Source organism: Rhinoderma darwinii, chromosome 3, assembly GCF_050947455.1.
Source record: "Rhinoderma darwinii isolate aRhiDar2 chromosome 3, aRhiDar2.hap1, whole genome shotgun sequence".
Lineage (NCBI taxonomy): Eukaryota > Metazoa > Chordata > Amphibia > Anura > Rhinodermatidae > Rhinoderma > Rhinoderma darwinii.
In genome coordinates, this window is record NC_134689.1 from 233524279 (window position 1) to 233537150 (window position 12872).

The following is a 12872-nucleotide window of genomic DNA, read 5'->3' on the forward strand; positions in this document are numbered from 1 at the left end:
TCCATCTGCAATTATTCCTGTCTTGAAACATACCATACATTTTATAATTGTTAATTGCCCATTTCAGCAGTTTTTCTCAGCTGTCTACATCTTCTCACTTTTCAAACATTTCTGCACCCATAAACGAAGATACAATTCTTATGGTTCCACACATTACACTCCTAAATATAATTGCGCCACACACTGCACCTCTAATTATAATAACACTGTGTCCCTGATAATAGTAGCATAATTTGTGTCCCATATCCACACACACACACACACACACACACACACACACACACGCACGCACGCACACACACACACACACACACACACACACACACACACACACACACACACACACTCACACACATAATACAGCCCCCCTGTAGATAGTGCTCTACATATAGCCCCCACCCCCTGTAGATAGTGCTCCACATATAGCCCCCACCCCCTGTAGATAGTGCTCCATATATAGCCGCCACCCCTTGTAGATAGTGCTTCACATATAGCCCACAGCCCCGTAGATAGTGCTCCACATATAGCCCCACCCCCTGTAGATAGTGCGCCACATATAGGCCCCACATACAGCCCTACCCCCTGTAGATAGTGCTGCACATATAGCCCCCACATAGATAGTGCTCCTCATATAGTCCCCACATACAGCCCTACCCGCTGTAGATAGTGCTGCACTTATAGTCCCACTGTAGATAGTGCTCTTCATATAGCCCCCACATACAGCCTTACCCCCTGTAGATAGTTCTGCACATATAGCCCCTCTGTAGATGGTGCTCCTCATATAGTCCCCACATACATACAGCCGAACCCCCTGTAGATAGTGCTGCACATATAGCCCAATTTACATCCCTTTCCACCTGTAGATAGCGCTGCACGTATAGCTCCTCACACTTTTAGCAACAAAAAAAAAAATAACCTCATTCACCGCTTGCATCGTCAAAAGGCGCTGAGTGGCAGGGCAAGTCATTCTGCCCAGACAATCATCGCCTTTCAACGTTGCGTCGTTGAAAGGCGCTGATTGGCAGGCTGCCTTTCCCTGTCATTCAACGATGCAAGCGGCACGGTGACGACATTGCACCGCTTACATCAGTGAAAGGTGCTGAATAGCGGGGCACGGAATGTGTCCCGCCATTCAGTGCTTATGCATGTAATTGTATCTGAGTCCTATAGACACAGGTACAATTATAGTGCAGGAGGGTGTGGCGGCGGGTGGTTTCAGTGGCGCCATCGCCCCCCTCAGAGAGGCAGCAGGGCGCTGCCTAAGGCTGTTGCTGGGCTGGGAAGAGGAGAACTGTGTGACGCTGATTAGACAGCATCATACACCGCCCAGACTGAAAAGAGAGAGTAAATTCCTATTTGGCTATTATAGCCAAATTAGCATATTTAGAAAAATGCTCATAACTTTGCAAATAGTGAGCATTTAAAAAAAAAATAAAACACACTATAGTTATCAGCAGCAAAGCGCCTATTAGATTATTTGGGAGATAGGGAATTAATAAACTAATGACAGATCCACTCTAAATCCATACACCCCTGACCAAAATTGATAGATAAATCCAACAAGAGCAACCCGCGCCAACACTGTATTTATTGCAGTCATGTGGTTCATGCATTTTTTATCCCCCGAAACAAAAGAGGTTATGATTGCCAGAATAAATTGAGGCCATTGATCACCCTACTGAGCGAACATTTTTTTAATTCCAATACCCCTGAAATTATTTTATTGGTGGATGAATTATTGATGAATTTTTAAAGATCAGAATTTTTTATTGAATTTAATTTTGTAGTTTTATAATCAAAAACAACATAATATCAAATATATTCATTTCATATATTGCATTTTTGATCATTTTGTTTATTTTGACTGTTCTTATGACTATGTCCTACATCACAAAACTGTTATTTGTATTCATATTACAGTATGGTGAAACGGTCATTATCTTTTTTTTGTTTTTTGGAGGATCTCTACAAATCGAGCTTTTCCTTACGCTATGGTCTTTTCTACATTTCGTGTTTTTGCTGGACATTATACACCCGAAAATAGTCCTAGAAATACTGACATTATTTTGGGGAGTAGTCTTTTTTTTTTTTTTTTTCTTACTTAGATGGTTTTGGACACAATACCTTTATATATTCTGTAGTTGATTGATTGGTTTGATTGGTTGTTTTGTGCACATAGCATTTTCTACCCTGCTGTGCAAGGGCCTGTTATGGTGTACTGCATTGCTTGGCACATTTGTCCCATATATAAGGATTGATGGGGCTAAATAAATGTTGTATGGCCAGTCACTGTGAAAAATAACTTGTCATTATAGCCCTACAGGTGTTTTTTATCCTGTGAACAAACTCGAGTTTGCCACATAGTTAGCTTAATTTTCCTAAATTTTGGAGATATAGTGCCCATCACTCCAATAGAGGTTTTTTTTACCCCCTATAATTTATTATACAGTATATTAGAATATAATGCTGTTCACAACGGCACCAGAATGACAGAAATGTGGGACAACTGCTTTGTTAGCAATACATAGTCATATGGACAGGAAAATGCATTTTTAAGGATACGCCTCTCTTATGAGAACATAGCGTTGCTTTTAAGCATGACCCTCAAAGATAAGAATACAGCATATTTCTAGCACAGTAAGCGATTTACACAGATATTTTTTTCTCCCATTTATCGTGAAAATGTATAAAAAAAATTAGAAGAAAATAATATATACCCAGATTCTCTAAGATAATTCCCATTACTTCCTCATTGAAAATGTTAGCACTTAGCATGCTCACTACACCCCTAGATGAATACCTTAAGTTGGTGCAGTTTCAAAAATGGGGTTACTTTCTTAGGGGTTTCTTTCAATTTGGCAGCTTAATGCCTCTACAAACATGAAATGGGGCCTGGAATCTATTCAATTCTGCCCTAAAAGCCAAAAAGTGCTCCCTCCATTTCCGGGCCACTGTGTGTCAGTAAGCAGATTGGGACCACAATGTGGATATTTTTGAACACAGAAAGAACAAAGGGATACATTTTGGGGTGTGTTTCTTCATTTCCATCCTTTTTTGTTTCAATTTTATTATTTTTAGAGAGAAAAAATTATATGTAACTTACATCTTTAAAATTGCTAACAAAATATAAGCAGACCCACTCCCATCCCCCAGTAGGCTGCGAAAGGAAAGGAGAATAGGGGGGGGGGGGGAAGTAAAGGGAAATAGGAAATAAACATTAATCAATCTGCTTAACTTGAGCACTTTATAACTTCTATCTCCATCGAGGCCCCATGCCCATCTCTGTTTCACTTAATCAGATACTGTACATGAGCAGAAATCCATTTCTCCTATATTTTATGAAATTTAACCAGTTGGTTTCCTCGATTGATAAATATTCTTTTCAAACCCTATATTACCAGATACCCAATTCTCCCAATGGGAGGGATTTGTATCACCAATCATAAACAATTTGAAATTCAGAGAGATTTTTTACTCATATATACGGTTAATCTCATTCATAATCTTTACCCATGCTTTCCTTATTCTCATGTTCGCTTTACAAAAAATTTGTCTTTCAAATAATATATTTTGGAGAAAAAGTGAAATTCTATATTTTTTCACGTGCTTTTCACTAATTACTGCAAAACCTGTGGGGCCAAAATACTCGCTACACCCTTAGATGTATACCTTAATGGGACTGGTTTTCAAAATGTGGTCATTTTTGGGGGGGTTTCTTTCGTTCTGGCAACTCATTGCCTCTACAAGTGTGCAATGGGGCCTAAAACATTTTCAAGCAAAATGTGTTCTGAAAGCCACCCGGTGCTCCCTTCCTTTTGGGCCCTGCTGTGTCCAGGAAGCGCATTACGGCCACAATAGGGATATTTTTTAAACACAAGAGAAACAGGATGATGCATTTTGGGGTGCATTTTCTTATTCTCATGTTCCCTTTACAAAAAAAAAATGATACATTTGTGAAAATAAGTGAAATTTAATACTCACTACACCCCTAGATAAATACCTTAAGGGGTCCAGTTTTTAAAATTGGGTAATTTATGGGGGTTTTCTATCATTCTGCCAAATGAATGCCTCTACAAGCAGGAGATGGGGGCCTTGTTTTTTTGTCAATACCAAGAACCAAGATGGTTCTCCTTTAATTTTAGGGCCAGCCTTGTGTCCTGTAAGCAGACTGGTGCCACAATGGAGATATATTTTTTTTAACACAGAGGGAGCATGGTGATACATTTTTGGGTTTGTATCCTTATTCTCATGTTTGCTTTTTTTACAAAAAAATTTGTCTTTAAAATTATACATTTGTAAAAAAAAAAAAGTGAAATTCAAATTATTTTTCACCTGCTTTGCATTAATTACTGGGGTCAAAATACTTGCTACACTGCTAAAATGGTATCGGTGAAAACTACAGCTCGTCTTGCAAAATTTAAGCCCTCACACCGCTAAATTGATGGAAAAATAAAAAAGTTATGTCTCCCAGAATATGGCGACACAAAACTTTTTTTTTTAGTAAGTATTTTTTTTATTTTTAAAAGTAGTAAAAATATAAAACAAAACATATAAATTTGGTATTGCCGTAATCGTATCAACCTGAAGAATAAGGTGAATATGTCGTTTTTACACTTTAAAGCAGAACTCCCCCAAAAATGGCGTAATCGAGGTGTTTTGCCTGTTTCATCCCACAAATAATTTTTTACATTATGCGGTACAACAAATGGTGCCATGAAAATGTACAACTTGTCCTGCAAAAAACAAGCCCTCATATGGCTATGCCTATGAAGAAATAAAAGACTTATGGCTTTTGGAAGACAGGAAAGGAAAAAACTAAAATGAAAAAACCCTCAAACTGGCCGTGTATTTAAGGGGTTAAAATGACTTATTTGTGAAAGAAATCTAATTATTATTTTTTTCACCTGCTTTGCAAAAGATCCTTCCTTAACCCCTTAAGGACTGAGCCTGTTTTGGCCTTAAGGACACAGCCTATTTTTTCAAATCTGACATGTGTCACTTTATGTGGTAATAACTCCGGAATGCTTTTACCTATCCAAGCGATTCTGAGATTGTTTTCTCGTGACACATTGGACTTTATGTTACTGGCAAAATTTGCTCGATACATTAAGTATTTAATTGTGAAAAACACCAAAATTTAGCGAAAAATTGCAAAAATTAGCATTTTTCTACATTTATATGTATCGGCTTGTAAGACAGATAGTAATACCACACAAAATTGTTGCTAATTAACATCACCCATATGTCTACTTTAGATTGGCATCGTTTTTTGAACATCCTTTTATTTTTCTATGACATCACAAGGCTTAGAACTTTAGCAGCAATTTCTCACATTTTCAAGAAAATGTCAAAAGGCTATTTTTACAGGGGCCAGTTCAGTTGTGAAGTGGATTTTAGGGCCTTATATATTAGAAACCCTCGATAAGTCACCCCATTTTAAAAATTTCACCCCTCAAAGTATTCAAAACAGCATTTAGAAAGTTTATTAACCCTTTAGATGTTTCACAGGAATTAAGGCAAAGTAGATGTGAAATGTTCAAATTTCTTTTTTTTTTGGCAGAAATTCATTTTTCATCTATTTTTTTTGTAACACAGAAAGTTTTACCAGAGAAATGCAACTCAATATCTATTGCCCAGATTCTGCAGTTTTTAGAAATACCCCACATGTGGCCCTTGTGCACTTATTGACTGAAGCACCGGCCTCAGAAACAAAGGAGCACCTAGAGGATTTTGGGGCCTCCTTTTTATTAGAAAATATTTTAGGCTCCATGTCGGGTCTGAAAGGCTCTTGCGGCGCCAAAACAGTGGAAATCCCCCAAAAGTGACCCCATTTTGGAAACTACACCCCTTGAGGAAATTATCTAGGGGTATAGTTAGCATTTTGACCCCGCAGGTTTATTGCAGAAATTATTGGAAGTAGGCCGTGAAAATGAAAATCTACATTCTTTCAAAGAAAATGTAGGTTTAGCAAATTTTTTCTAATTTCCACAAGGACTAAAAGGAGAAAATGCACCACTACTTTTGTAAAGCAATTTCTCCCGAGTAAAACAATACCCCGCATGTGGTCATAAACGGCTGTTTGGACACACGGCGGAGCTTAGAAGGGAAAGAGTGCCATTTGTCTTTTGGAGATCAAATTTAGCAGGAATGGTTTGCGGAGACCACGTCGCATTTGCAAAGCCCCTAAGGGACCAAAACAGTGAAAACACCAAAAAAGTGACTCCATTTAGGAAACTACACCCCTTGAAGAATCCATCTAGGGGTGTAGTGAGCATTTTGAAGCCACAGGGGTTTCATAGATTTTATTAGAATTGGGCAGTGAAGATAAAAAAAAAACATTTTTTTCCAATAAGACGTAGCTTTAGCTCAAAATTTTTTATTTTCTCAACAAATAAAGGAATAAAAGAACCCCAACACTTGTAAAGCAACTTCTCTGGAGTACGGCAATGCCCAATTTGTGGTCATAAACGGCTGTTTGGGCATACGGCAAGGATCAGAAGAGAAGGAGTGCCATTTGGCTTTTGGAGCACAGATTTTGCTGGATTGGTTTCTTGACACCATGTCACTTTTGCAAAGCTCCTAAGGTACCAGTACAGTGGAAACTCCCCAAAAGTGACTCGATTCACGAAACTACACCCCTTGAGGAATTCATCTAGGGGTGTAGTGAGCATTTTGACCCCACAGGTGTTTCATAGATTTTATTAGAATTGGGCAGTGAAAATAAAAAAAATCCTTTTTCTTCAATAAGACGTAGTTTTAGCTGAAAATGTTTCATATTCTCAACAAATAAATGAAAAAAAGCACCCCAACACTTGTAAAGCAACTTCTCCTGTGTACGGCAATACCACATATGTGGTCATAAACTGCTGTTTGGGCACAGAGTAGGGCTCAGAAGGGAAGGAGCGCCATTTGGCTTTTGGAGTACAGATTTTGCTGGATTGGTTTCTGGGCGCTATGTCGCATTTGCAAAGTCCCTGTGGGACCAAAACAGTGGAAACCCCCCAGAAGTGACCCCATTTTGGAAACTACACCCCTCAAGGTATTCACCTAGGGCTGTAGTGAGCATATTAACCCCACAGGTGATTGGCAGAAATTGGTGTGCACTCGATATTGCAGAGTGAAAATGTTTTTTCAATAGATAGGCCAATATGTGGCGCCCAGCTTTAAAATTGTTAAAAGGGTTCTCCCGGGTATGGCGATCCCATATATGTGGAAGTAAACTGCTGTTTGGGCACACTGTAGGGCTCAGAAGGGAGGTAGCGCCATTTGGCTTTAGGAGCGTGGATTTTGCTTGTAGTAGTTTTGTTTTGAGTCTTACTGGTGTTTCCGTTTATAATGTCGGGGTACATGTAAGGCGGGCGGAGTATATAAGGGGCATAGTCAGGTGGTATAGTGGGGTAAAAAAAAACAATAAACTAATCCATAGATGTGTGTTATGCTGTGACACAATCCTTTCTGCACAGGCCGGTGTCGCACTAATAAATGGTCTTTACTTATTCCCCTTTTGGTCCACACTCGGCACCTTTGAAGTTTGGGGAATTTTGCTGGGAAGTGTTGTCCTGGTATAATACGGGCACCGTCACTTCCAGCAGATATGTTTGGGCCCTCCCCTTCCTGGTTCCCTAATTTTAGGGGCCTTGATAATTCGCCACTTGAAACAGAAGAAATGTTCCCCTCGAGCCGGCACAACTACATATTTTTCTTTCCTCATTTATTGGTGCCTTGACTAATTTTATTTTTTCATAGACGTAGTGGTATGACGGCTGGTTTGTTGCGGGACGGGCTGTAGTTTTTATTGGTGCCATTTTGGGGTACATGCGACATTTTGATCACCTGTTATCCTTTTTTTTTTGGGAGGCCAGGTGACCAAAAAACAGCAATTCTGGCATATTTTTTTAGTTTTTTTTTATACAGCGTTCACCACGCATTATAAATTACATGTTACTTTTATTCTGCAGGTCAGTCCGATTCCGGTGATACCTAATTTATAGCACTTTTTATGTTTTACAACTTTTTGCACAATAAAATAACTTTTGTAAAGAGAATGGATTTTTTCTGTCGCCAAGTTGTGAGAGCCATAACGGTTTTAATTTTTCGTCGACGGAGCTGTATGAGGGCTTATTTTTAGCGAGACGAGTTATAGTTTTTATAGGCACCATTTTTAGGTACATGCGACTTTTTGATCACTTTTTATTAAAATTTTTGGAAGACAAAGTGACCAAAAAATAGCAATTATGTCAGTATTTTTTAGTTATTTTTTTTACGGCGTTCACTGTGCGGAATAAATAACATAATATTTTTATAGTTCAGGTCGTTACGGTCGCAGCGATACCAAATATGTATGGCTTTATTATTTTTTAAAATAATAAATGACTTGATAAAGGAAAAAGGGCGATTGTGTTTTGTGTTATTATTTGAAACTTTTATTGTATGTTTTACAACTTTTATTTTTACTTTTTTTGACACTTTTTTTTGACACTTTTCTTTAGTCCCACTAGGGGACTTGAAGGTCCAACTGTTTGTTTGATGTTCTAATACATTGCACTACCTATGTAGTGCAATGTATTAGAACTGTCAGTTGTTCACTGACAGCAAGCCGATCAGGCTCCGCCTCCGGGCGGGGCCTAATCGGCTAACGTAATGGCAGATAGGAAGCCATTGTTAGGCATCCTGTTGCCATAGTAGCAGTCGCCAGCCTTGCCATTGCATGGCAAGGCTGCCGATTGCATACAAACCACTTTGATGCAGCGATTGCATTGAATCGCTGCATTGAAGGTGTTAATGGCAGGAATCGGAGCTAGCTCCGGTTCCTGCCGATAGATCGGGGTGTCCGCTGTAACATACAGCGGACACCCACTGCTGATGACGCTGGCGCAGCTTCTGAGCCGGCGCCATCTTGCCGATGGTACCGGAAGCCTCCTGGGCCCCGCCGACGACGGGGCATAGGAGGATTCCGTTACAGGCTGATCGGGAGGTAAGCATTAGCCCTCCGATCGCCTTTGCAGCCACCGGCAACCCAGCGATCACGTTGCTGGGGTGCCGATGGCTATAAACTCCTCACATGCTGCGATCTCTATTGAACGCAGCATGTGAGGGGTTAATCGGTCGGATCGGAGGCTAGCTCCGGTCCTGGCCGATACCTCAGGGTGCCAGCTGTAACATACAGCTGTCACCCGGCGGTGATGTCGCTGGCTCAGCTCCTGAGCCAGCTTCATCTCCATCACGTACAGTTACGTGGAGATGCGCGAAAAGGCCATCTCCCATCACGTAACTGTACGTGAAATGGCGCGAAGGGGTTAAAAACGGTGGGGTCAAAATACTCGTGACACCCCTCAATTAATACCCTAAGTTGTCTAGTTTTTAAAATTGGGTTTATTTTTGGGGGTTTCTATCATTCTGACACCTATGGGTCTCTATAAACTTGGCTTGGTGCAGAAAAACTAAATGTACTGCAACATTTAAAAAATTATTGTTACATTTGTAGGTTTGCTAAAGTGCTCAAAAATACAGAAAGTTTTTTAAAAGTGCTGCCAAAATAAGGTAAAGAGATGTAAATATATACTGGATAAAATATTTGTAAGGTATGTACATATGCAACATATTGAAGCTGAAAACAGGAAGAAAAATGTTTTACAAATTTGTTTTCTAATAAAAAAACACAAGTTGTATCAATTTTAATTTGAAATGCAAAACTATTACAGTTATTCTCTGATAAAGTTACACATACCAGATTTGCACAGGTCCAATCAGACTTGATCTTTAAAGGGTTCATGTCATGAAAGATAAAAGGGAAGCAATAAGAAACGTGATGATGGACTGAAGTTTCCTTAGCTGTTCTAAGTGACAGATACCATGCAGTAGCTGCGGGCATTAATGTGTCTAATGAACCATATTTGCTAACTCTCTGCTGCAGTACAATAAGACAATAAATCAGTTGTACTTTTAGTATTATAGTACTCACAGTAACGCCACATGTTCTATAGTTAATATAATGTGTTCTGTATTAAAATTATTAAAATCAAACATGCATAACAATAATACATGCAATAAAATAGCTTTATTACAAACAAAGAGCTGCTCTTTTTGTGTAAGAATAACTGAATATAACAAATGACAACTATAGACAGAGGGCTTGTCCTATCAAGTCCAAACAGACTGTGCAGCTTAAGGCCCTAGTGAAAATAAAGGGAGGACAGTATGATATATGGCTGAACTTATCCAACAGCCCTTAGGTGTTTGTTAAGTTGTTCAAAAAATCCTGTTTTTTGCTTTTGGAGGATTTAGGTAGTTTATAGTTGTTAGTTTCATAAATGGATGCACCGTGTGATACAGAGATTACTTCATATTGTTTCTTTTTTTTAATAGTTTGATTTTTGCATTTTCAAATAACAAGAAAAAATTAAACTGCATAGCTTTCATACAACACCAAGTATCAATACAGGTCAAATATTGCATTACCAAACAAAAGAAGTCGTAATCAAGCAATCAAAAAACAATCATGTTTATCTGTATATTGTTCCAATTGTTAAATTCCTGGAGGGGCACATTTACCATGTAATATGTTACACAAGTAGTGATGCTATGGCTATTTGTGCATTGAGCCAAGGGTATCATATTTAAAAAAATTCTGGAGTCCCTTTAGCTGTTTATGTTAATTTGTACATGGGGAGATCATTATTGACTAATTTCCCTTAATGGGCAACAGATGGTAGGGCTCACTTGTAAGGAGACAGTCTGCTTTATAAGAAGGAGGCGGGCGATCTGCCATCCTCAGGAGCTTGTAAATAGTGCCACAGGATTGTATTCCTCCAAGAGTAGAGAGTGTTAGGCCAAGGTACTAGCCGGTACACTCAGCGGCTGCCAGGACTCACTTTATAGACATAAAATGTCTTTGCCACAAGTCTGATGCGTCCACTGTTTGCAGCCTTCTTTAGTATGGTGGGGCCTCCCTAAGCTCCACAGTATCCAGTCACATCTGTCAGTTGGAGGACAGATATTGTTTCTGTTTATAGGGATGTTTGCCGCCAGGGGCTGGGCTTGTTGTCAGAAGCGTGGGCTCACCACGTTGGTGCAAGATGTCCGCACCACCACACCAATATACCCTCCAGTCGCCATTTTAGTCCGTTCCTCTACAGTAACTGTAGGTTTCCTACCAAATAGTAGGTACTGTATCTGCTTGTGGGAGTAGCTGGTTTAAGGAGCCGACTGTTATCCTTGAGGCTTCACAGACCCCTGGTGTTCCATCATTCCTTATGAAATGTGACAGAGCACAGTGTTGCTGGTTAGGGTCCAATAGTGTCCCCAGATGGGAGAGTGGGATGCTAGATAGCCTTTGCCTTAAACCTCTGTAGTTAACTTTTTTAGTAGCTGGATGGCCAGAATTCTCACAGGATACAGCAGGAGCTCACTGGCTATGTGTCTTTGCTCTATCAGCCCTAGGCCAGGCTCCTACTTCATATGTTCTTCAAAGGTAGCTCATGTATCTTGTTCAATGGCTAGTGCTTTGTCCTTTTATGTGCTTGTATGTTTCTGTGTTAAACTGCAGGTAAATAAACAATATCATTAGTAAAATTACTAAAATATGAAGAACAAATGAGCTTCATGCTAGAGCTCATTTGTTCTTGATATCTTACTAATTTTACTAATGATATTGTTTATTTACCTGCTGTTTAACACAGAAACATACAAGCACATAAAAGGACAAAGCACTAGCCTTCTGGAGGAGTGTTCTCTGGTCAGATGCCACAAAAATTGAACTGTCATAATGATCATCACTATGTATGGCGGAAAAAGAGTGAGGCTTTTAATCCAAAGAACACCATCCCAACAGTAAAGCATGGAAATGGGAGCATCATTTTGCAGGGGGTTTTGGCTGGAAAAGGAACAGTTGCATTTCAGTACATACATATAATTGACATCATGAGGAAAAATGATTATCTAGAAATACTTAAGCAACGCATCAAGGCATCAGTCAGGAAGTTGAAACTTGGCCGTAACTGGATAAATTGAAGTTCCTAGTCCCTTCCCAGCAATAAGTTGAAAGGAGAGATAGGCACTGTGTTTAGAGAAAAATATACTGTTAACGCTGTAACATCTGTAGAGCAATTAAATATTGTCCTGATTGTGAAAGTGATAAATTTCATATCCTGACAAATGTGTAAATAATAACATTTTTGTGGCTTTGTTGTAGGTTGTCAAAGCTGCAGCCAGTCTTTTCTCACAAACTCCTCTAGAGGTGTCCAGATATGGTTCATGATGCATCTACAATGGAAGAAATATGCCCCACCTCATACATCATCTGTCATGGGACTTCAGGAGGGGGAATTAAAAGGGAGTTACTGATGATGATGACGATTCTACTTTGATCATCTGAATCTTCTGAAACAGATGTTCTTCTGTTATATTACATCTCGCTAGCCTATAATTAGTGGCCATTTAGGAGCTGTACATATTAGTGTCTTCCATGGACTGTATAAATTACAAGGCATTTCATTTGTCAAAGAGTTATAATTCAAAGCAAGCGTTTATTAATTGTCTTAACTAAAGTTCAGTATATCATATAAACTGTCAATTCACATGTCATTTACCATAACATTACCTTGATATGATATAGTGTTACAAAAGAAAAAGTTTAAATGTTCTATACTTTATGGTATCCTTCATTAAAAAATATATATTTACAAACTCTAGACCAGTGTCCATTTGATCCGACAGGAGTGTAGTCAAGGAACAGTCCAGGCTCAATACACAGATAAGTGACAACAGGTTGTAGCATCAGGCAGAGACAATCTAAGTAAGGTACACAGATAAGCGGCAACATGTTGTAGTATAAGGCAGAGATGTGGTCAGGAAACAATCCAAGTTTGGTAAAC

At 39.2% G+C, this 12872-nt stretch overlaps 1 protein-coding gene across 1 annotated transcript in view; it reads left to right on the plus strand.

Moving 5' to 3' along the window:
- The window catches only part of LOC142749454 (uncharacterized), a 168645-nt gene extending 156036 nt beyond the window's left edge, over positions 1-12609 (plus strand). Inside the window, exon 10 of the mRNA XM_075857511.1 lies at positions 12191-12609. Coding sequence (XP_075713626.1) covers positions 12191-12256 — 66 coding nt within the window. The 3' untranslated portion in view covers positions 12257-12609. The remainder of the gene's footprint in view (positions 1-12190) is intronic.
- The last annotated feature ends 263 nt before the right edge of the window (positions 12610-12872 follow it).